Here is a 22,792-nt window from a genome sequence, read left to right as displayed (position 1 = left end):
GGCACTCGGTAACTGTCACTTAAATGACTGAGTGATACCTGCTCACTTATGAAACTTTTCTGAAACATTCTGCATATTGCTTTACATATTGATAAAACCACTTCAAAAGGGATTTTGCTGTGATCCTAGATAGCTTCAGGAAATTGTTTTAAAACCAACAAAATCGGGACTTCCCTGGTGGCACAGTGGTTAAGAATCCGCCTGCCAGTGCAGGGGAGATGGGTTCTATCCCTGTTCTGGGAAGATCCCACATGCTGCGGAGCAACTAAGCCCGTGAACCACAACTACTGAGCCCGTGTGCCACAACTACTGAAGCCCACGTGCCTAAAGCCTGTGCTCTGTGAGAGAAGCCACTGCAATGAGAAGCCCACGCACCACAACGAAGAGTAGTCCCCGCTCAATGCAACTAGAGAAAGCCCGCATGCAGCAATGAAGACCCAATACAGCAAAAAATAAAATAAAATAATAAAAAATCCAACAAAATCCAACTCTTAGGAAAAGCACACCAAGGACAGCAAGACTTTCCTTTGGCACTAGACAAAGCCAAGCTAAGCATGTTAACCCAGGAGCAGAGCTAAAGCCTGCAAGCAGTCTAAGAACACAGACTGCCAGGCACCAAGTTGACTGGTATCTACAGAACCTCCTTAAGGGTGATGAAAAAGAAAATTTCAGCTCTGAAATTTTACTTCCCGGCTTTGGACTAATAGATCCTCTCATGCTAATGCTATCTGGCTTTAGGAAATTCCAAACCATAAATTCCTCTTCTGACCCCTTGCATTCTTTGATGGGCGTGCTGAAAGCTCAATGCTCTCTGACATGCATTAATGTACGTACTTCTAGAGGTCTGTGTTTCCATATTTAGTATCCCAGAGGTACCAAGACGAGGGGCACACCATTCACTTGACAGTACATGCCTTGCCATTTGAGTAAGTTTTAAGGATAGTCAAACTTATGTCATCATCTCCTTTTAATATTCGGAATTTAATCCATATTCCAGGAAAAGGCTGCAGAAATACTGGAGGAATGAAGAAAGTCAGGCAAATTTTGACTAGTAGAAAATACCTAACAAGTCATACATGTAAAAATCAAATTTAAAAAAAGTTCAGAGAAATCTTTTCTTCCTAAGGAAAGCTATGGAGGCCCTAATTACAGTATCTATTATGTTGCCCAAAGGCCAACCTCTAAATATACTCTTTTTAGTTTCAGGTTCACCACCGCATATGCCATATAGCTTACTCTTAACACATGTATAATAGTGACCATTCTCCATCATATTTTTATTCGTTATATGTAAAGTTTTTTTGCCCTAAAAACCTTATTACCATTTCCCAATGGTCATTTTCTACTACACTCAAGTTCTACAGACTAATGCAAAGTTGAGCTATGGTTTTATAGACCATGTAAAGGAAATATAGAAACAACCCTGGGACTTCTAAAACTTGATTTCCTTAGACTGAAAATGTAAACAGATTCTGCCCCCTGCATTGGGAGTGCAGAGTCTTACCCACTGGACCACCAGGGAAGTCCCTGAATGTTTAATTAAATTAATTTATTTATTTTTGGCTGCGTTGGGTCTTTGTTGCTGCACGCAGGCTTTCTCTAGTTGTGGTGAACAGGGGCTGCTCTTCGTTGTGGTGAGCAGGCTTCTCACTGCTGTGACTTCTTTAGCTGCGGAGCACGGGCTCTAGGCGTGCGGGCTTCAGTAGTTGCAGCACACGGGCTTAGTAGTTGAGGCACTTGGGCCTAGAGAGCACGGGCTTCAGTAGAGGTGCGTGGGCTCAGTTATTGCGGCGTGCAGGCTCTAGGGCATGTGGGCTTCAGTAGTTGTGGCTCGTGGGCTCTAGAACGCAGGCTCAGTAGTTGTGTCGTACAGTCTTAGTTGCTCTGCAGCATGTGGGATCTTCCTGGACCAGGGATCAAACCCATGTCCTCTGCATTGGCAGGCGGATTCTTAACCACTGCGCCACCAGGGAAGTCCCCTGAATGTTTATTTTAATTCATTTTAATTTACAGAGACACATGGCAAGTGGCTACCACATTGGACAGTGTAGCTCTCTAGAGCATCTTCATGCCCTTGCAAGCAAAAGGTCAAGAACTGACCACAACAGCCAAATCTGCCAATCTGGCAGCACAACCCACCTGTCATTCCAACATGCAGAATGACTTGAAGGGCCAGTCCTCTTCAGCTGCCTCTTCCAGAACATCAGGTCTGCACCCCAGGTCTCCAGGATGACACTGTTGACCATTCTGCTTCCTTTTAAAATCAGGTTTCCAAAACTCACCCCTCAGCCTTCCCAGCTCTAGAGTTTTCACACTGACTTGTTAGGAATCTCACTACTAGACAAAAAAAGTGAGTCCACCACTGACGAGGGGCAGCTTCCAGGCCCCAGGACACCTGAAGCCTGAAGATTCTCAAAGGTGTGGTACACAAGCACACTGTCAGGGGGCATGGTTAGGAGGGGACCCAGAGATTGCACCAGATTTTCAAAGGGGCCAATGATTCAAACACTGGTTAACAACTCTGGGAGGGGAGAAGAACTTTGGAACCTGAGAGTCCTGACAGACAAGCCCTCAACCCTAGTCTGATAACCTTACAAACCCTTCATAAAGGTATTCAAAAGAAGCAAAGGAAACAAATCTATGTAAACTTCAACATGTTGTAAAATTTATTATTATAAAAACTAAGGCTACACATGATAGAGTGACATACTCAGAAAATCCTTGGCAAACGAGAGAAAATTTCCTGCCTTCCCGGTCCCATATAAGAAATGAATGAGAACGTGATCAGTGAAAGATCCAAATCAGAAAACACAAAACTGTCCCTCTCTAGGAAAAGCTCAGGGTGTCACCAAAGAAGGTCAGAAGATCATTCAAGAAGACTGGTTATCTATCACACAGGAAACTTCCAGCTGACGTGGGCTGAATTTCAACCAAGACAATGCATTCCAAACTCCCCAGTGTCCCTCTACTATCTGTGTAGCCAGAAGGAAAAACAATACACAGTTCACTATTTGAAGACTATTCAGCTATAATAACAAAATGAATTACACACAAGCATGTGGAGCTGCCTTCCTAATAACGTAGAAAGAATCCAGGTTTAAGGAGAGTAGGTGTGCTTCCCTTCTTTAAACACACGGTGACAAAGCAGGTTGAGAAGGCCTCAAATCTGAGATGAAAAATTCTTTCTTGCTAGCCGGTTGAGCTAAATTGACTCCAGGGGCTCTTAAGGGGTCGGCAGCGCACAGAGATGAAACCGTTCTCTCCTGTTTCAGAGAGGGGGCAGGGTCAGAAAGACCTCACCAGTTGAAGTGAAGCCAAAGGCCAGTGAAGCCAAAGGCCTCACCCAGTTGGCTGATCAGGAAAGACACAATCTGCTTCCCTGCCCAAGCTGATAATCTACCAGGCAGCAAGGTTTACTGTGAGGAAAAGACCCACCCAAGCTGTGTTTTCTCCAGGGTGGAGTAAGTGGCCCGCCCACTTGAGGACTGAAGGCTGGTGTCTGGACTTGGGTGACTTTTAGGGCCTTGAATTTATCTAAAGGCTACACAAGGAGTGGGGCAGATGTGAAGCTTCCAAAGTCTCAAAATAAAAGCTCCAGGGATCTTTCTACCTCAGGAAGAAACCAGGAATCAGCTACCTAACAGCTATGTTGTAAGGCAAGTGTAATGACCCCCTGTTCAGTTTCTTAGCCTTAAAAGAAAAACGACTCTCTTTGAGAACAGCAAGAAGAGGTGACTGACTGCATTCCATTCTAAGCCTACCTAGGGGAGTCTAGAATCTCAAGAGATTGTTACAAGAAAAAAGTAGCAGCCTCGGGGCAGTGCAGGGTGACACATGCCTGAGGAAGGCCACATCTGAGCGGAGTTCGCTCCTTAAGCAGCTCCTGGCCTAGAACAGAAGGAACACAGGTAGCTCCACAAGCACCCAAAGCACTGCTTCTGTGGTTCCTGGGTGTGAAGAGCCCATTTTTCCCCTTCCCTAGCTCCTACCAATCCTTCCAGAATCTAAGTGCCACAAAATTTCACTGAACGCTAGGTACCAGGCATTGTGCACAGCCCTGGGAATACAAAGGAAAGTACAACAATGCCCTTGCTCTCAGACTGGCTTAGCGAAGAAGGCATCACAGAAGGGCACCCTCTCCTGTCCCAGCTTCTTTTGTGCCAGGAATTACCTCTACTCAGCACACCGCTATTATGATGACTGTTTATGAGTTAGTCTCCCACACACCTTCCTTCTGAATGAGCTCTGAAAAGGCAGAGAACATCTTAGCCATCTTGGTTTCTGTAGCACCTAGCACAATGCTCCAGTGGTGTACAGTGGGGTTATGTGTGTGTGACACTCTTAACTTTCCAGATAGAGGCCGTGAAACTGTGGAAAGAGACGACATTCCACAAGAAGCAAAGGCAAGAAAGTTTGAAGAATAAATGCCTGCCATGTCCACCTTTTACTTGCCTCCTCCTTTCCTGGGGCTGCTGTTCACCTGGCTTTGTAACCCCTCCTCACTAGAAGGTTCTAGGCACTGCACAGTCCACACCGCTACACCCTGGTCCCATCCACAGGGACCATCCCTTACCCCCAAACAAGTCCCATTCAACAAGACCTCATCCTCCAAAAGGACGTGATTCTGTGCTTTGCTACCTTCTAATAATTCAAGCAGGCCCCAAACACAATGGGCTGCCTTGTGAAGCACATTTTACCAATCCTGGCTCACTGACAAGTGGTGGGTGGAGGTTAAGTGGGACAGGTGGTCTTAAAACCACTGTGATTTTCCCACTGCAACTGAAATAAAATCCAAACTCTTTCCTGAGACTTGGCCCCATGTGATCCTGGTTCCAGACTCTCTCTGCTGTACTGGGGACTTTCAGTCCCTGGCTCTGCATTCTTCCTGCCCTTTCCCACCTTCGGGACTCTGAAGGTGCTGTGCCCTCTCCTGGCTTCCCACAGCTTGCCAACTCTTTACTTACAGCTTTTAGCACAACTTATACTTAGTTTTGCTACTTACTTTCTCTCCCTCAAACCATGCGCTTGAGATCAGTGACTACGTCAGCACCCAGCTCCGTGCCCCGCACATAGTGCCTAATAAATATTCACCAAATTAATAAAAAAGGGGGTCCTCCGTCCCCATCCAGCTCCCCCACTAACCTTTTTTCTGGATGCTTCCCGAATCAAATCACACCATCTCTTCATTCCCGAGTCCCATTTCCCACAACTCATTCTCCATTACCTGCCCCCAGAACTTCCCATCCTCATAAATACCACTGATCCATTTAGTTGTCCATCCTTCACAAATCCCGTGTGCACCCATCTCTCAGCCCTTACACCCCCCAACACTCCTCTTTCCCCTTACATCCATAAACCCTGAAACCACCTTTCACCATAAACCTCTCCATCCACAAACTCCCCTTAAACCCATCCCTCTCACCCCAAGATGAGCTCCTAAAACCCAGCACCCACAGCATAGCGCCATAAGCCCCCTTTCAATCCGTTCCATTTTAACTCCAAACATCCCTTAGGCCTCAGAACCCCCCTTCAGTCCTCCTCAAACCTCCCGCCCCCCCATCTGCCCTCTCCCTCTCCGCCCAGACTCACCACCCCATCTCTCACCCTGCACCCTCCTCGCCCCTCACGCCCCCAGCCGCCCCGGCCCTGGCCCCTCGGCCCGCCCCCTTCACTGAAGCGACTTTGGGTGGCCCCCGCCGAGCCCGCGCCAGCACCTGGCCTGCACCTCGTCTAGGCTCTGGTCGGTGATGGCCATGATCTGCAGGACGTCGTCCGTGTCGGAGCCCGGTGGGGGCCGGGGCGGTGAGCGGCGCGGGGCAGGGGGGCGGCGGCGCGGGGCGTCCATGAGCGGCGAGGCCTGGCAGGCGCTCAACCAAGGAGCAGCCGAGCCTGGAGAGCTCACGCGGACGTCGTAGCCAACTGCCGCCGTCTGTGCGCGTACCACGCGCGCCCCCGGGCCCCACCCCCCTCCGCCTACGGCCAACCGCCGCCAGCCAGGCGACCGCGCCCCGCCCAGGGACACGCCCTACTATCTCCGTCAGCCAACCGCCGCCGCGCGGGCCGCCGTGCCTCGCCCACAGGCACGCCCCTAACAGCCCCTCCTATCTGCCTAGGACTCGGTTGGGGGTTGCTGAGGCAACGGCGCTTTCTACCCCCACCCTCCTCCAGCCGGAGAGGGCAAGGCCGGCTTTGCTCTGCTTCAGAGACCCCACCTCCCACATCTCCACCTCCCTCAACCATTCCTGCTCAGAGACACTTTACACCGCACACGTCCTTAGAACGCCCCCTTCTAAGAGAGCCCGCACATCTCCTCAGAGTCCCCACTCCTCAGGGACCTCACTTCTCAGAGCCAATCCCCCCCCAGACCCCACTCTTCCTCACAGGCTCCCATGTCTCAGAGCCTCCCACTCCTCAGGGACCTACACATCTCAGAGTCTTAACTTCTCAGAGCACTGCACTCTTCCTCCAAGCCACCCCTTGCTTCTCAGACCCTCCCTAGCCTCTCAGAACCCCTCAACACCCCTACCCCCATTCATCTCCAGAAGCCCGAAGCCCCAGACGCCTGCTCCCCTCAGCCTCAGTGCCAGCAGGTGGGTCACTTGGGCTCCCGGCCTCCCGGTTCCCCCTCCCCCCACCTCTAATATTCCATAGGGGGTAAGGGTATGTGTGGTGATGGTGGTTGGAAGGTCAAAACTGAGAGATTTTCTCAGTTGCAGAAATCACTTCTATTCACCTTTCAAGGTCCAGCTTAAGAGTGACCTTGCTTTATTCATTCTTTTGCTCTACAGCATTCCGCTAGCACGTGAAGGATGCTTTCTGAGGACCTACCCTGTGATGCACCCCCAAATCAGAGCGAGTCTTCACAGGCCTTTGTTTCTAGCTGTTAGGAGTCCTGCCATCAGAGGATTCTTGTGAGAGAGAAAAGGATTTATTCTTGGACATAAATCACTTCTCCAAAGTCATGGGACCTCCTAGAGCCTGTTTGCACTGGGGACAGACTCCAGACCAGGCTCATAAAGGGACCTCAACCTCCTGGGAACCCTTCAGGACAGGGCCCATCTTCTTCCCATTGCTGCTGGAGAGGAAATGCAAACACCGACTGGTCTGATTAGATTCGGGCACTCCAAAGGGAATGGAAATGAATGATGTAGGCTAGTGTAAGAACAACCTGGAAAGCTCCTTGATGAAGGAAACCTGACACTTGGCCCCAGTAACAGGAAGTACTAGAACATGTGGGGACCATGGAGAGCTGGTACCCTGTACAAAAGGTCAGCCACTAGTGCAGCACCACACAGGAGATCTGAAAAGTAGTGGGAAACTTTGGCATCCTTCAGAGAACAGTGGCGGGGGGAGAGGTTGAGAGCTTCAGGGACCATCTGAGACAAAAACCTTAAGTCACCTGGTGGAGAGGAGAGACCTACAGAGAGGGAAAAACTGATGGGACAAGATACCAAAGGAGACCAGAAGAGTGGGTTAGAACCTGGAAGATGCTGAAGCAAGAACAGCCAGCTCAGAGCAGGTTAAACAGAGCTACCTTTGGAGACCATCAGGGGTTCCCACCCCATAGGAATGGTTGGCTGCCTTGGCACCCAAAGTGATACTTTTGTCCAAAAGGCCTAGAGCCCCCTGGAGACAAGGACTATGTACCCACCCACGTGGCTGAAGGTGCTGGCCTAGGTCATCACTTCCGAGATTCAGGCCCCAGGCTCAAGGAGCCACATTGCCTACCTTGAACCCTGGAGAAGTACTTAGCACCCCAGTTTGTTCTTGCCTCCTCACAGAGCTGTTGTAGGGCAGGGAGAGTTTTCCCAAAGGGAAACTCAGCCCCATTTAATGTAGAAAGATCTACACGTTTTTGGTTCTTTGGCAATGCATGCTTTAGTAGTTTAAGAATTCAGCCTCTGATGGGAGGCCTGGGTTCAAATTCTGGCTAGGTATGTAAGCAGAGAGAATCCAGATCCTGGTTTACTCCGTGTCTAGCAGAGTGCCTCTGTGTATCTGAGAGGGGACTCATCATGGGTCTGGCACATCTGAGACCATAGGGTGAAGTGGGGAAAGCCAGGCTGAGCTTGTGACCAACTCCGGACTTTGTGGAAATCCGAAGTCCTTTCCTCAGGGGCCTCTCTAGTCCCTCGATGTATCTCTGTGCCCTTTGGAAACTATGTAACCATGGGCCAAATTTCAATCTCTCTGAGCCACTGTCCTCACATGAAAATATATATAATACCTATGCCACAAGATGCAGGTGGTGATTAAATAATACACCTAAAATGCTTATCAGTGTGCCAGGCACATCAGAGAAGCTTGAGAAATGGCACCTCTAAAATCCTGCATTCTGGTCCATGGACCCCACTACCCCAAGCCCACAGGTGTGTATGTAGGTGATGGAGTGGGCAGTGGGATGGACACACCTGACTATTAACAATCTGGACTCAGACAAAGGGGCAGGCAGGTGAGAGAAGCCTCACACAGGCCAGAGACTACTCTGGGCTCCAGAGGATGGAGACAGAGAGGCAGGTGGCAAGATGAAGGCAGGGAAAGAGGTGGAGGAGACAGAAGCAAAAGGGAACAACAAGAGAGATGGAGCAATAGCCATGCAGAGACCAAAGGGGAATGGGAACAGGGCCCAGGAGATGCCATGTTGCAGGATCCCAGCTCAGCCTGAGCTGAGGTAGACAACTCTGGGACACAGGGACAGACAGATTAAGCTTACAACAGAAAAGGCTTTGGAGACCTCAGAGCGGAAAGGTTTACTCCTTATATTACACCCTCCTTGTAGACCCACTTAATTCTTATGGGGATAGGCAAGACCACTGGAGGCTGCAAGAGGCCATAAACCTTTCCCAGCTCATGCTCAGCACTCCTCAGTCTGTGCCCCTTAACAATCAGCCTCAGGCAGATGGGGCACCCAGGGTCCATCCTTGTTACCCTGTCGCACTGGGCAGCGTGGCCTGAGGGGGCCCTCATCTCTCCCACCTTTACTACCCATGCCACCATGGGCAAGGAAGCAGTCCACAGGGCTTGCCAGGCACGTGCAGTAAAAACAGAAAAGTGTCCGCTAAAAAGCCCCGCAACCTGAGATGACTGAAGAGCCAGATTCCTGCACCCCATTCAACTCTCTCCCAGGCGCTTAGATGACCCCAACCCACAGGCCCTGAGATAGGCACAGTTGTCTGCCTGGGTAGGGCTGGCAGTGGTTTCATGCCAAGCCAGACTGAGGGTCTGCCTTTAAGTCTGGCCCGCAGATTGGGTAGAGCCAGGCGCACCCACAAGTGGCCAGGGGCAGAGCTCTGGCATTTGCTGTACCCTGCTGAAGTCCAAGGTTAGCTAAAGGGTGGAGTCCACCAGGGAATGGCCATTCTCAGGAAGCATGATGCGAGTGCTAGTGCCTGTCTGGGTGGAGGGTGTGTAGCGAACAGACTCGTGGGTGGACCGGCGAAGGCACAGACAGCAGAGGAGGTGGCGGAAGGTGCGGCGCATCTCAGCATCTCGGCATGAGTACACCACGGCGTTGACCAGCGAGTTGGCCTCGGCTAAGAGTAGGAAATATTTCTCCACAGCCAGGACGTTGCAGGACTTGCAGCCCAGACCATCCAGGAGCAGCACGACCTGGCCCGGTGTCCAGCAGACCACAAACGCCCCTGCGGGATGGAGCCTGATGTGAGCAGGGCCAGCTGTTGCAATGGCTCAGAACTGGAGTAGTCTCCAGAGCTTGGGCGACAGCTGTGCAGTTTGTAGGGAAGAGCTGCCTGTCTTGCTGCCTTTGCAGCATGATGGGGCAGCACTGCTGAGAGGGGAAACCTTTCTCTGACTGTCTGCCAGAGGGAAGCCTTTCCTAACTGGTACACAGTGGACAGGACCCTGGACATTTCTACATGGAGATTTGTTCTTTGGGGGAAAGGTCACTGTGGGACCGACCGATTACTCAGTGGGGGAAAAGGAACGATTAGGAAGAGTTGCTCTTTGTTTCTTGGGGGTGGTGTGTGCACCTCCCCTGCTCAGACCATTCTACATTCAACCGCCAGACCTCATTACTCCTGGCTAAGAACTCTTAAGGGCTTCCCATGGAACTCAGAACAAAATATGACTCCTGTCTGTGCCTTTTGAGGCTGTGCTGACCTTCTCTTCCTGCGGACCAGTCACGTGGGCCTTCTCCCCTCTTTGGAGACACTGGGCTGGTCCTGTTTGGGGCTGTCACCTTCTGTTCCCTCTGCTTGGAACTCCTGCCTTGCCTCTGCTCAGGTAGCACCTCCTTGGAGAACATTCCCCACCCAAATCATCCCCTCCCATCATGCTCTATCAGTCTTGCAGGAGTTGGGAAGCAGGGTGCCACTCACCCAGGATGATGACAACAGTCTTGACCAGGCTGAGCGTGGTTTCACGGTAGTGGGGGTGGCAGCTGACATGCTCTGCCATGCGCTGCACCCGCCGCCTCACATAGAAGAAGATGCGAGTGTAGACAGCCACCATGAGCAGGAAGACGAGCAGGCTGGACAGGGCCCAGACGGCCAGGTAGGAGCGGCTGAGCAGGGGGGCCATGCGCGAGCAGCGGTCCAGGGCACAGAGGCAGTGCCAGGAGTGGGCAGGCAGCAGCCCCAGGCCCAGCGCGGCCACCCACACGCCCACGATGAGCATGATGACCCGGCCTCGGGGCAGGCGGCTGTGCAGCTGCACGGCCATCACACTGCGGTGCCGCTCCACGGCGATGGCCAGAAGTGTGGCCACGGACGCCGTCAGGCTCGTGTCCAACAGGCCCTGCCGCAAGAACCAGCCCTGAAGTGAGAGCCGGGCTGTGCGCGGGCCTGTGTGGAACATGAGGAAGAGGTAGGCTACACCGGCAAAGAGGTCAGCTGCGGCCAGGTTGCCAAGCAGGTAGTAAATGGGCTGGTGGAAGCGACGGTTGGAGGCGATGGCCGCGATGACCAGCAGGTTGGTCAGCAGCACCAGCACGCTGACAGTCAGCCCCAGGGCCACCACAACCACATCTTTGGGCCGCCAGTGGGAGCTGAGCTCCTTGCCGCTGTTATTGTAGAAGAAGCCGATGGTCTCATTGTAGTAGCACTGGCCCATGGTGACCATCTGGGGGCACAGAGGGAAAGGTCAGTACAGAAGGTCCTTGTTGGAAGGACACAGGAGGAAGCAGCAGCCAGAGGGAGGGTTAGGACAGGAAGGGCAAGGGTCTCAAACTCAGATGCGTGAGGTCAAAGGGGTGGTGGTAGGGACCAGGGTGACCTGGAAAAGCACGCTCCGTGAATTCGGGGGTGGGGTGGGGCAGTTGTTGCTTAATTACTAATAAGACTCTTAGAAAGGTATCTCCCAAATCAAACGACTGGGTGGTTTTATTTTTAACCTAAAGAATCAAAACAAAACTCATTTGCCCACGCGGCGCCAACCTGTGACCAATCTGTGTGTGTGTGTGTGTGTGTGGGGGGGGGGGGGGGGGGTCGGTTAGGGCAGGACAAAGGGGTGTGGGCTGTGAAAGCAGGCAAGGGAGGGTCAGTTTGGTGTTGGGGTCAGTGCAGGGAGCGGAGCCAAGGGGGCGTGTGTGCGCAGGGTGGGGCCACTGCTAGGACCTTGCAGGAGGTCGGTGTTGGGACATGGAAGTGACTCGGGCAATTAGATTGGGGGCAATGAGGCAGCCCCGTAAGTTGGGCGGCGGGCTTTGGGCGCGAGCGCTCCCGAAGCAGGCGGGGCATCGGGCCGTTCCTAGTGGGACAAAAGGGGCGGTCAGGAAGGCGGCAGCAGGCCGGGCCTCTGGGGGCCCCCAGGTTGGGGGAGGAAGAGGAAGAGGTAGGAGAGGAGGGGGCGGCGCCCGGGCCCCGCAGCACGTGCCGCGCCCTCCCCAGGCCCCGCGCCCACCCTCCCCCGTCCTCGCGGGTCTCACCTGAGCCGCCCGTCACGCCGCAGACAGGGTGGCCTCGCGCCCAAGACCCATGACCGGGCGACGAAGGCTGGAGCAGAAGAGCGTCTGGGTGCGCCTGGCGGGAGCGGCCAAGAGAGGGCTGGAGGCGGGGTCCCGCCGCCCCGCCCCCGCCGCAGCGCCCCGCCCCCACCACCTGGGGGAGCCCCGCCCCGCCCGGTCCCCACCACCTGGAGGAACCTCTCTTCTGCTGCCGCGGCGGGGACAGGGTCGCCCGGAACTGCAGCTCCCCTATTTCCTCTCCGCCTCGCGTCTCCTCGGTCGCCCCTCTCCACTTCCGGCGCGGGACCCCCACCCCGAGTCCCCGCACACCTCACGCGGCCGCAGTTTTGGGCCTTCGCGGGGCTGAGTCACTTGCTGCCCGAGATTTCCCGCCGTGACCTGGCGCCGCCCGGGCCCACCTCCGGGTGGTCTCAGGGTCGGCGCCCCTGCCCCGGCCCCACCCCGCCCGCTCCCTCGTGTCCAATCCGTCGCCGAGTTCTAAGCCACGCCCTGATCCGACCCGGCTCCCACCGCCGCGACCCCAGCCCCTCCTCGGCTATGCAGGCCTAGAGCTACCGCGCGCCCCGGTCTCCCTTGCCCCGCCAACCTCTCTGGCCCCAGCTGACTCTCCGGCCGCACTCAGGTTTCTCGAAATCCCGCCCCCGGCAGCGCTGTTCCCTGCCCGGCCCACGCCTGTGGCGGCCCTGGACTCCCACGGCCCAGAGCACACAGCCCCATTGTCTCGGTTATCTGCACTTAGTTATGTTTGTTTGATTGTGCAGGACCGGATCGCACGCTGAGCTCCGGGAGGGCCGGCCCGGTGTGACTCAGCCAGGTGCCCAGACCCAGCCTCTACTGCATGTAGGTGCTCAGGGGTGTTCTGAGATGAAAGAAAGGGGGCTTTGGTTTCCCTGGTCGGTAAAATGGGGCGAAAGGATGCTGCCTCACCGACCTCTCCCCTGTCACCCTTCCCTGGCAAAGAAAGACACTCAAGGGTATAAAGGACACAGTTTATTCAGAGGCCACCAGACCCCAGGCAGGATGTTGAGTCTGGGTTGCCCACACCCTCCAATATATCTGGTCACTTGGGATCAGCTAAGGAGGCAGACAGAGATGGGGGAGTGGCAACAACCAAAGTAGCAAAAAGCACCCCTATCCCACCGGTCAGAGACTAGGGTGGACCTCAAGGATCCCATGATCTGTATTGACCCTGAGTGACCTCTGAACCTGAGTGGCCCTGTCGCTTGACATTGACCTGTGTCTAGTGGTGGGGGGGATCCTGGTACATTGCTGCTGAAGGGGTTTTAGTTCTCCCCTAGGCCATGTAGTCTTTCCCCATAGGAACTCTCCAGACGCCCCAACATTGAACTCCTGGGATGTTGGGCCCATCTTCTCAGTCCTGGGCTTCTTGGTCAGAGTGCTGGGATAGTCAGAAATGGTCCTCAGCTTCCTCAGGCTGGGTGCCTGGGCAGCAGGTGGCCTTGGGCACAGGCTCGTTGTGCAGCTTGGAGAGTAGCCGGGCCGTCTCCTGCGTGATCTCAAAATGCTTGGGCAGTGGGGTGCGGCGCAGAGGGCTGCCCTCACGGGAGGTGGCGGCAGGGCCGGGTCTTGGCCTCCGCAAGCTCCCTTGGGGCACTGATGTGACAGGGGTCTCCTCGCACAATTTGGAAGCCACCAGGGCCAAGCAGGACAGCTGGTGGGTGACAGGCCGTACACCCCCCCGGGGATACTTCACTGGCTGGCGGCTGAAGTGGCCACGGGACTGTGTCCCCAGGGGTGAGTCCTCAGGGCCTTGGCTGGACACTGTGGGATAGGGTGGTCAATGCTGAGCACCTTTAAGTCCTCTGGATACACCCCCCCATTGTCATCACTCAGCCAAGCTACCCCAAGGCAGGGGCAACCCCAGAACCCCTGGGCTACCCCACAACGCACTCACCTTCCTCTCCCTCATTTTTGGTGTCTTTGGTTACTTCCTCTTCCTGGTCCCTCTGGAGAGTTGGAATCTGCAAGAAGAAACCCAAGAATGCGACCTCCAGCAATAAAATGCCAGTTCTTCGAGAGACTCGTAGACATGCAAAAGTTCCCTTGCAGTTTTGGTATCTGGGGAGAGATGATGCCCTTGAGAGTGTACTGCTTGTCCTCCTGTGAAGAGCAGTGTCATTAATCTCAACTGTGGGCTCTGTGAGGGCAGCAATGCCTTTGTTCAACAGAGGACCAGCCCGGAAAGTGACAGCCTTCTCTGCATTAGGAATGCGTGAACTACCGGTCTTCATCCTGCTCTACTTTCTGCAATTTCAGGCCTGCTTTTTAGCTTACCTGAATATCTTTTAGTTCATCCTTTAGCTAAATGCTAATAGCAGTTGGAATTCTTTCTCTGTGTCCCGAGCACTTTCTGAGGTATTCCAGTTCTCAGAGTCCCACACCTCACCAGCAGCAGCTTTCCCAGCTCTGGGGTGCTGCAGGGGAGATCCTAGCTCTCGGGAATGGTGAGTGTATCAGGATCTGAGGGTCAGGAAGCCTCCCCTAAGAGTCTCATCTGTAAATGGTTTTCATTAACAGTATTTACCTCTTAGGGCAATTACTATGCAAGCACCCCTACATTGTAGGCGTGCAGTCAATGGAGGTTTGCACACCCCTCTTTGGCCTCACTTCCTTCCACCTTCCCCTCACTCATTCATTACAGCATGGGGCTGTGCCCTGAACACACCAGGCATGGTCCCACCTCAGGGCCTTTGTACTGGCTGTTCCCTTTGCCTGGAACACCCTTCCCCTGATCTCCACCTGGCTTACTCCCCCCTCACATCCTTCCAGTCTTTGCTCAAACCCATCTTCTCCATGAGACCCACTCACAGCATCCTGTTTACTGCTACAAACTGCCCACCACCTCTCACCTTGGTGCCCTTGATGTCCCCTACTTCACCCTACCCTTTCTTTTTTCTATAGTATTCATCACCTTGTAACATCCTGTATAACTGACTTTGTCTCATATTTCTTGTTTATTGTTGGTTTCTTTCCCACTAGAAGGTAGGCAACCAAGAGGATGGAATCTTTGAATATTTTGCTAACTGATGGCTAGAAAAATGCCTAGAACAACGCTTGGCACATAGTAGGTGTTCAATAAATATTCTGTTGAAGGAATGAATGGTACTCATATTAATATCTCTGCAAGGCTCTACCCTGTTGTTACTCCATTATTTCCCACCACTCCATTCCTTACCTTTCCTTTCAGAATGAGTGCAGGGTAAATAAGGAAAGGAGAAAGGGAATGAAATAGAAAATTTTCAAGGGAAAGGAAGGAAGGAAGACAGGAGAGAGAGTGAGAGGATTAAATGGAGAGAAGGCTCTCCCCATGTCTGTGGGCCCAGCAGGTTCCTACCTCTGTGGGCGTGGTCTCGGGATGCTTCTCCAGGGCACTAAGGGGCATGGTGTCTGGGTTGGGGTCCGAGGCTAGGAATATGGGCAGGGCGTCCAGGGCAGGTTGTGAGTGTGGTGGCTGGGGGCTGGTTGGGAGGGTCGTAGGGGGTGGGCTGGGGTCTCGGGGCAGGGGCTCAGTGGCCAGGAGGAGGTCATCAATCCCGAAGATCTGCTCATAGTGTACAATGAGGAACTCGATGAGCTGGGCCTGGTGCACGGAGTCTAGCAGGCAGGTGACAGGGCCGGCGCTGGCTACCCCTGGACCGTCCGGCAGCCGCAACAGTGTCGGCCCAAACACAATGCCCAGGTTGTTGGCAGACATCTTGTTCTCCTCATACTGTGCAGCCACCCTGGGGACAGTGTGAGGAGAAGGGTCAGGGCACAGAGGGTATGGTTATTGGTCATCGGGTAGGATCTGCAAGCCAGGCTAGTGGCGACTTGCCCAAGTCATGGGTAAGTGGTCCCAGTCATTGTGTACGACCAGGAGCCACATGCCTGGTGATGGGGGTCAGGGGTCAGCATCCAAAGTCAGGAGTCATGTATTAAGTTTCAGAGCTCAGAAAACACATTCAAAGGTCAGAGGTCAGTGTCAGGGGTCAGTGGTCACATGTCCAAGGAAGGAGTCCTGGATCCGTGCCTCAGGTCAGAAGTCACATGTCAAGGTCAAGGACAGTGCACACCTGAATAGATGGGCCACCAGGTGCCGCAGGGTGTTGTAGTTAGAGTCAGGCAGCTGCACCAAGAGGGTCTTCAGCGAGCGGATAACCTCAGGGCTGGGGCTGGGGGTCCCAGGGTCGTGCCCAGGGTCTGCATGCAGGGTCTTAGCCAGAGAGATGAAGGCGTCGTAGAGGTGGAAGGGGACCACGGGGTCAGTGAGCTGGGGGTGGAATGGCAGGGGGGGACATGGGTGTGGGTGGGCTGCAGAGGGTCCTCAGTCTGAGCCCACCCGGCCTCTGACTCCTGAGCTGCTGAGCACCCACCTCCTGGAGGAATCGCTTGAGAACACTCGAGACATCGTGAGGCGAGTTCCCTGACAGGTCAACCAATGCTCGGCCGTTCTCAAAAGCCTGGCACAGCCGTTCCACGCGGACCCGGGACCCGCTGACCCTATAAATGCCCTGAAGGGCAGGGGTGGGAAGTTGGACAGCTGGCTTGCAATCTGGCCATTGAGAGGGCTGGGTCACTCACTCTTAGGGATGGTCAAGGGTCAAGGGTCAAGGCGGCACCTGCACACTCAGGGCGCGCTGTTCTATCTCGGTGGTGCACCTGGTGATCACAAGGGGCACCTCCTCCGGGAAGTCCCTGGGCAATTGCAGGAAGTTGACCCCAAAGAGGGGGGTCCGGGCTGGGAGCCGCTTATGTCCGCAAAGGATCAGTAGAGTCTCGAGGCAGCGCTTGTGGCAGGTCAGAAAGCACTGAGGGAAAGGTCACAGGGTCAGGGAGGTCATCGGGGGTCAGTGGGGGAAAAGAAGGTCATAGGAATCCTCAGGGAGCAGGGGCAGGGGGCTCATAGGAGATCATCAGATCAGGGCAGGTCCCAGGGGTGGGAAGGTCTTAGGGAATCTCAGGTCAGAGAGATGCCTGGGGTCAGAGAGGTCACTGGGGTTCAGCAGAGGTCATTAGGTCATCGGCCCAGGCCACACCTCCTCGCACTCGGTTCCGCTGACCATGAAAGCCTCGCACTCTCGGCACTTGGCTGGGCCCCGCAGCCGCCGCAGCCGGTGGGTCTGGGCCGCATTGGACAGTGTCCACTTCTTGAACGGGGTGCCTGGCCCGTTCTCCAGCCCATCTCCCAGGTCTGCAGGGAGACAGGGTCAGGAGTGCCTAGTCCACCCCCACCCCACCCCTACCTGCTTCCAGCCTCACCAGGGTCTCGCTCCTCAAAGTCATCTGAAGATTCGGTGCCTGTGGATGAGACCTTCACCAGCCGCCTCGTGCCAGAGCCTGGAGTCAGAGGGTTACAGAGGTTGGGGGTCACAGAGGTCATGGGGAGGCTCCAAGGCTAAGGAAACATTCCTGGTTTTCGGCCTTCCAAAACCACCCACAGATGCCCTTGGGGAAAGGGTCAGAGGTCAGGAGGGGGTGGGTCAGACAGGTCAGGAGTTAGGGGTTGAAGAACCTGGGGGGTGGTTCAGAAGTTGGATCAAGAGAAAGGGTCAGAGGTTGAGAAAATAGGTCAGGGTTGCAGGGTAGGTCAGAGGTCAAAGAATGGGTTTGAGAATGAGGGTCAGAGCCTGGCCAGGGGCTGAAGGATGGTCCCACCTGGGCTGGAAGTGGGAGAGTCCTGGGACCGAGACTCGCTGCCACCACCCATGCTGTCCACATCACTGGCCAGAGTGGGGCCCAGAGTTCCTAGGAGGGGACAGGTCAGTTAGGTAGGGCCTCCTGCCCCAGCACCACTCCTGCCTGCCCTTCACAGCACTCACCCTGCCAGCCTGTGCCAGTGTCCTCCCAAGGGCCTGGCTCAGCTGCACTCTCATCCAGCGGTGGAGGTGGGGCTCCAGAGAGCTTCTTTCTTGTGTCCAGAGGGGAACTGAAAGGAGAGGTTTGAGGGCTCTGATAACCAGGAAACTGGCCTGGAATGACATCACCCTGGCATCCCGTTTAGGCCCCAACTCCAAGTACTTGGGTCTGCAAGCCCTTATGGCCATGAGCATCGTGGCCCCCAGTGCAGTAACCCCAAATTCCCAAGTCTCCCACGACTGGGACAACCCCACCCACCTGCTTGGCTCCTACCTGACCCCGCTCCTGGGGACCCACCTGTGCGTGAACTCCTGGAAAGAGAAGGCTGGTGGCGGGGGCGGCGGGGCGTCGGGCCGCAGCGCCCTCACGAACTCCTGGTATCGCTGGCCCGGCTCAAAGGGCGCGCAGCACTCGGCCAGGGCGGCGAAGGCGCGGGGGCCGCGTTCTGCCTGAGCCCCTCGCAGCCCGAACAATCCCAGGGTCACCTGTGGGGCGGAGGCCTCGGGTGAGAGAGGGGCTGGGACTGGGAGCCTGGGGCGTGGCCTGACCCTGAGAGATACCAGCTCGGTCCAGGCTTGGGGGCGGGGCCGGGCAGTGGGAGGCGGCTTAGGGACAGGAGCGTGCAGCTGGGGTTGGGGGTGTGGTTAGAACCAGGGTGGGTCATCTTGGGGGTAGGACCCCCTGGGAGGGGGCCGAGGGGGAAGTGCAGTCAGGGTCTGGGGGCGGGAACTGGCTGTCCAGCGAGAAGGAGCGGGTCCTGGTGCCCTGGAGGCGGTTTAGGGGCAGGGGGCGCCCAGCCGGGGCGAATGAGTGTGGTGGGCAGCCGTCGGGTTAGGGTCTCACCCGCCTCAGCACTTCGTCCCCCTGCAGCACCAGTTTGCGCACGTGTGATACGATCCGCTGCTTGGCGGCCTCCAGGTCCTGCTGCCGCACATTGGCCTCGCGGACGCAGGCCTGGTACAGCGCCTCGGCCTCCTGCGCCTGGAGGGACCAACGCAGGGAGCGTGTGTGGGACAGATCATGGGACCGGGGGCGCCGAAGCACAGGGGGGCACGGGGCCGAGTCCCCACCTTGGCCTGGGCCTCCTCTCGCGAGCGCCGCCGCCGCTCCTGCTGCTTGTTGGGTCCCGGCTGGGCCTGGGGGGCCGGGTCTTCGGGGGACGCCTGGGAGCGCACCCGGAGGTCCTCGCTGCGCTGCACATACTGGAGCTGGGCCCGCCGCAGTGCCTGCACCGCCTCGTTCTGTGGGCGGAGGAGGAACGCGGTCACTGCTTCTTCATCTCCTCCCCCAGCCCGCTTCCCCAGCCCCCCACCCTAGACCTTACCATCCGCTTCTGTTCTTTCATCCACTGCTCTTTAAACTCCTTCCGCCACTTCTCAATCTCAGTCCGTTTGGCAGCCAGGGGCTGGGAAGGATGGAGAATGCGGATGCTGCCTCAGGGCTACTCGATCATTCCATTCACTGGGGTCACATGTCTTTCACCCTCTGGACCCTTTTCTGGGTCTGCACCCTCTCTCCTGGGTCTTCTCACCCAGAAGACCTCTGCCCTCCCCCAGCCCGGTGTCTCCAGAAAGAGTCTCAGTGGTCACCTCCATCCTTTGTGCCTGGACGCAAAGAGGCCAAGGCTCTGTTCCTGGGCACACGTGGCACCTCGCCCCGTGGCCCGCAGAAGAACAAAAGCACGGTTTTGCAATAGCACAGGAAGCCTGGTTCGAATCTCTGCTGGGTAACCTTGGGCAAGTTCCTCAGCATCCCTGGGTCTCAGCTTCCTCATCAGCAAATGGTGCTGATGGTAACGGTGCCTTCCTCCAGGTGGCTGTGGATGGAATAATGCATGAAGGGCCCCCTCACCTGGTAGTAGTCTCTTTTCTGCTGGGCCACTGTCTCCATGGCCAGGGCTCCCAGGCTGAGATCGTGCTCCAGAAACAGGGTGTAGATGTACTGCAGTGGCATGTGGCTCTGAGGGTGGGGAGAGGCCGTCTGGTGTGGAGGATGCTAAGGATCTAGGGGTATCTGGCTGGGATTCTGGAGGGATTGGGCTCTGGGGGGGGGGGGGTGTGCTCATGGCTACCTGCTGGTGGATGGACACCTTGCCAGCCTCAGCAATCTTCATGATGTTTTTGGCAAACTCCAGCTCTGGGGGCAGACAGCAGGGGTCTGAGTCAGGCAGGGTGTGAGCGCTGCAGGGTCTGGGCAGGGCCTGGGACCCGGTAGGAGGGGTCCTCACCATGGCTGGCTCTCTTCTCAGTCCAGGCCAGCAGCTCCTTGGCGTAGCGGCTCCAGGTCTTAGCATACTCCAGGGCTGCATCCACACCCCCCTTGGTCCGAATGAGCCGCAAGTCCAGTTCCTCCCCTGGGGCAGACGGTTGGACCTCTGACCTCTGAACCCTCCCGTGGAAGCCTTCCCTGAGCCCTCAAACCAGACCAGTGGACCCTGTTCTACACCCTATGGCTTCCGCAAACACCCCCTTGTTTTCATTTGTCCAGGTTGTTTTACACTGATTCTCCACTCAGACTGGGGGCTCCCTGAGTACAGGGGTTCAGATCTGTTGTGTGCACTGCCGTGTCCCTGGTGCATGGAACAGGCAGTTGATGATGGAAGGACTCCTTTCTGCCCCCCCCCCCCCCACTCCCCTGGCCTCAAAGCCCCCCTACCTGTAAGGGGTGCAGGATCCTCTGGGGAGGGACCACTCCAACGGTTGGTTTCACTCGTCTGAGGGGGAGGGAGACAGCATTCAGGAACAAGCAGGGCAGGGGCTCCACCTTCCTCAGACCCCCTCGTCTGAGGTCCCCTCCTCCCTGTCCCCTTGGTCCCATCCCTCACCAAAGTGGCTGTGGGGGTCTTGTCAGGTTCTGGGTCTCCTGAAAGCACAGGGTCTCCAGCCAGCATCTCAAGGGTCCTGGGAGGTAAGGGTGTCAGGATGCCACCCTCCACCCAGTCTGTCCCACCTAGGGGTGCTGGGGGCCCCAAGGCAGTTTGGGGATGGTCCTAGATATCACCTCTGTGACATCTATTGTATCTGGGAGTCCTGAGAGATGGGGCTTTAGGGGGGAAAGTAGGTGAGCTTTTTTTTATGGGACTTGAGATAGAATTTGAAGGATCCCAGGTAACTTTGGGGTTCAGAGTGGGATTATAAAGCTCTCAAATGTTTTAAGGGGTCACAAGGGTCACAAGAACGATACGTGGGGGCCCTAGTATCACTTTGGCGATTTCAGGTGGATTTGGAGGGTTGAATTTTGGTATATTCAGGTGTTTTGAGGATCCAGAAGTTGCAGGTTCCTAATGGGGTTTCAGGCACCTAAATGGTTAGGGATTTGGGGGATCCTGGTGGAATTTGGGGTTACTCAGGCACAGACTCACACGTTCCCGAGTGAGATCTCAAGGTTGTCCAGGCTCCGGAAGATATCACTGTACCTCTTCCTGCTCTCAGGAGCTGAGGGTAGCCCTTGGGGAGGGGAGTATCACACATGGGCCAGCGGAAGCCTCCCTCCCCCCACCGCACTTTGGCAGGTTGTTTGGAGGGTCGGGGCCGGGGGGTGGGGGGCGGGGGAGAGAGAGAGAAAGAGAGAAAGAGAGAGAGGGAGGGAAAGGGAAGAGAGAGAGAGTTCTGTTCCCATGGGGAGTATAGGATGGTGTGGGTGTCTGAGCTGGGATGGAGGGAGTGTGGGCTTGGGTGGGGCCCGACTTGGGACAGGCAGATGGACTCAGGCACAACCCAACACAGAGACAGCTGCTTAGAGGAGCAGAGACACCCACACATGCATGGGCCCAGAAGCAAAGCGACAAAACAGACGTCCTAGATACAACCACACTGTCTCCCGGGACAGAGCCGGCTTGACAATGGAACCACATGGACCTCAGCCCAGACAGATGGAAATACACGTGGGACAGAACGGCACATGGCCTGCCACAGAAACACACACAGGCAGCCTGAAACCACAAGAGGCATAAAGACCAAATGACAATCAATATGCAAAGCAGAGACACAAAGACAGGCGGAAACGAAGTCGGACCTTGCCACATTTCTGTCGCAGGCACCACTTCTAGGGCGCCCAGATCAGCATGTTCCCCTCCCCGGGCAATGGAGTAGCCGGGTGGGGATCCTGCCGCGTTGCCCTCTCCATCAGCGGTCGTGACACCCTGCCCCCATCACAAATATCAGAAGCAGAAGCGGCCACTTCCCCTTCCTGGGCCCCCTCCCCCAGGCATCCGGGGTGAAGACTGCAAAGGGGGAGGGGGGATCAGGGACTGGTGTCCCGGGCCCCCCTCAGCTTGGGGATTCCCACAGTGGAGCATCCCCGTGTCCTTCCCATTCAGAAACTCCTCTCCCGGCTCTCTGGACGGAGAGGGATAGGCGGGGCCCCTCATTGATTTAGGAAGTAGGATACTGTCGGGGGAGGCCCCTCTCTGATCCCGTATCCCGGACCGCCTACCCGGCTCTGTTGAGTCCATGGTCCGGCCCTAGGATCGCTCGGCTGGGACAGGGATTGGGATGGAATCGCGCGCCGGCGCCGGCGGGGCCCAGCCCCGATTTCCTGCCGCGGCCGCCGCTGCCCGGGTTCCGCGTCGCCCCGCCTCGCGGAGGCCCCGCCCCAAACCACGCCTCTGCTGGTCGGCCACACCCTCTAGGCAGGGAAGCGCGGACCACTCCCCCTGCCTGAGCGGCTGGGTATGCGGCTGGGCCAGGACCTCCTGAGTGACCTGCCGAAATGACTCCATCCTGGCCAGGGTTCCCCTCCCCATCTTTGCGGGGTCCCCAAACCCCAGCACACTCCCCTTGCAGTGAGTCCACAGAGTCTGCCTGGCCTGAGGAGCCTGTCCCAAACCTTTCACGTTCTACGACCCAATGACGCCCCTGCCCAGGGGTCTCTTGGACCTCTGAACTCATCCCAACCTGGCTGGGGCAATGGGAGCCCCCTGGTTGGAGGTATGATGTCCTGCCTGATTCCACTTGAAACTGAAGTCCCCTAACACGCTGGGGCTGGAGATAAAATTGGGGGACACCCAGTAAT

At 55.9% G+C, this 22,792-nt stretch overlaps 2 protein-coding genes across 2 annotated transcripts; both read right to left on the bottom strand.

Annotated features, from left to right (window-relative positions):
• Positions 1 to 6,906: 6,906 nt before the first annotated feature.
• On the bottom strand, positions 6,907 to 11,979 carry LPAR2 (lysophosphatidic acid receptor 2). Its single transcript, XM_059919722.1, has 3 exons — positions 11,885 to 11,979; positions 10,338 to 11,079; positions 6,907 to 9,641 (listed from the first exon to the last, which is right to left on the bottom strand). The coding sequence occupies exons 2-3, from the start codon at positions 11,077 to 11,079 to the stop codon at positions 9,328 to 9,330; spliced, it is 1,056 nt and encodes a 351-aa protein (XP_059775705.1). The 5' UTR covers positions 11,885 to 11,979; the 3' UTR covers positions 6,907 to 9,327.
• Positions 11,980 to 12,898: 919 nt separating this feature from the next.
• GMIP (GEM interacting protein) lies at positions 12,899 to 22,307 on the bottom strand. Its single transcript, XM_059919721.1, has 21 exons — positions 22,214 to 22,307; positions 21,141 to 21,225; positions 20,604 to 20,679; positions 20,435 to 20,492; positions 20,007 to 20,132; positions 19,851 to 19,915; positions 19,631 to 19,738; positions 19,104 to 19,184; positions 18,850 to 19,020; positions 18,623 to 18,760; positions 18,077 to 18,264; positions 17,743 to 17,849; positions 17,579 to 17,668; positions 17,183 to 17,260; positions 16,960 to 17,114; positions 16,543 to 16,731; positions 16,297 to 16,434; positions 15,997 to 16,193; positions 15,279 to 15,666; positions 13,839 to 13,905; positions 12,899 to 13,705 (listed from the first exon to the last, which is right to left on the bottom strand). The coding sequence occupies exons 1-21, from the start codon at positions 22,230 to 22,232 to the stop codon at positions 13,332 to 13,334; spliced, it is 2,898 nt and encodes a 965-aa protein (XP_059775704.1). The 5' UTR covers positions 22,233 to 22,307; the 3' UTR covers positions 12,899 to 13,331.
• Positions 22,308 to 22,792: the final 485 nt, after the last annotated feature.

The sequence above is a fragment of the Balaenoptera ricei genome, chromosome 3, assembly GCF_028023285.1.
Source record: "Balaenoptera ricei isolate mBalRic1 chromosome 3, mBalRic1.hap2, whole genome shotgun sequence".
Classification (NCBI taxonomy): domain Eukaryota; kingdom Metazoa; phylum Chordata; class Mammalia; order Artiodactyla; family Balaenopteridae; genus Balaenoptera; species Balaenoptera ricei.
This window is presented reverse-complemented; position numbering and strand designations above follow the sequence as displayed.

What these genes read in the sequence shown, in the direction of transcription:
- LPAR2 (XM_059919722.1), bottom strand. Translation starts at nt 11,079, where the DNA reads ATGGTCACCATGGGCCAGTGCTACTACAATGAGACCATCGGCTTCTTC. An exon ending in GACTGTTGTCATCATCCTGG is followed by an intron (nt 9,642 to 10,337) that starts GTGAGTGGCACC and finishes TCCATCCCGCAG; the next exon opens with GGGCGTTTGTGGTCTGCTGG.
- GMIP (XM_059919721.1), bottom strand. An exon ending in TGAGAAGAGAGCCAGCCATG is followed by an intron (nt 19,916 to 20,006) that starts GTGAGGACCCCT and finishes GTCTGCCCCCAG; the next exon opens with AGCTGGAGTTTGCCAAAAAC. An exon ending in TGAAAGAACAGAAGCGGATG is followed by an intron (nt 19,021 to 19,103) that starts GTAAGGTCTAGG and finishes CTCCGCCCACAG; the next exon opens with AACGAGGCGGTGCAGGCACT.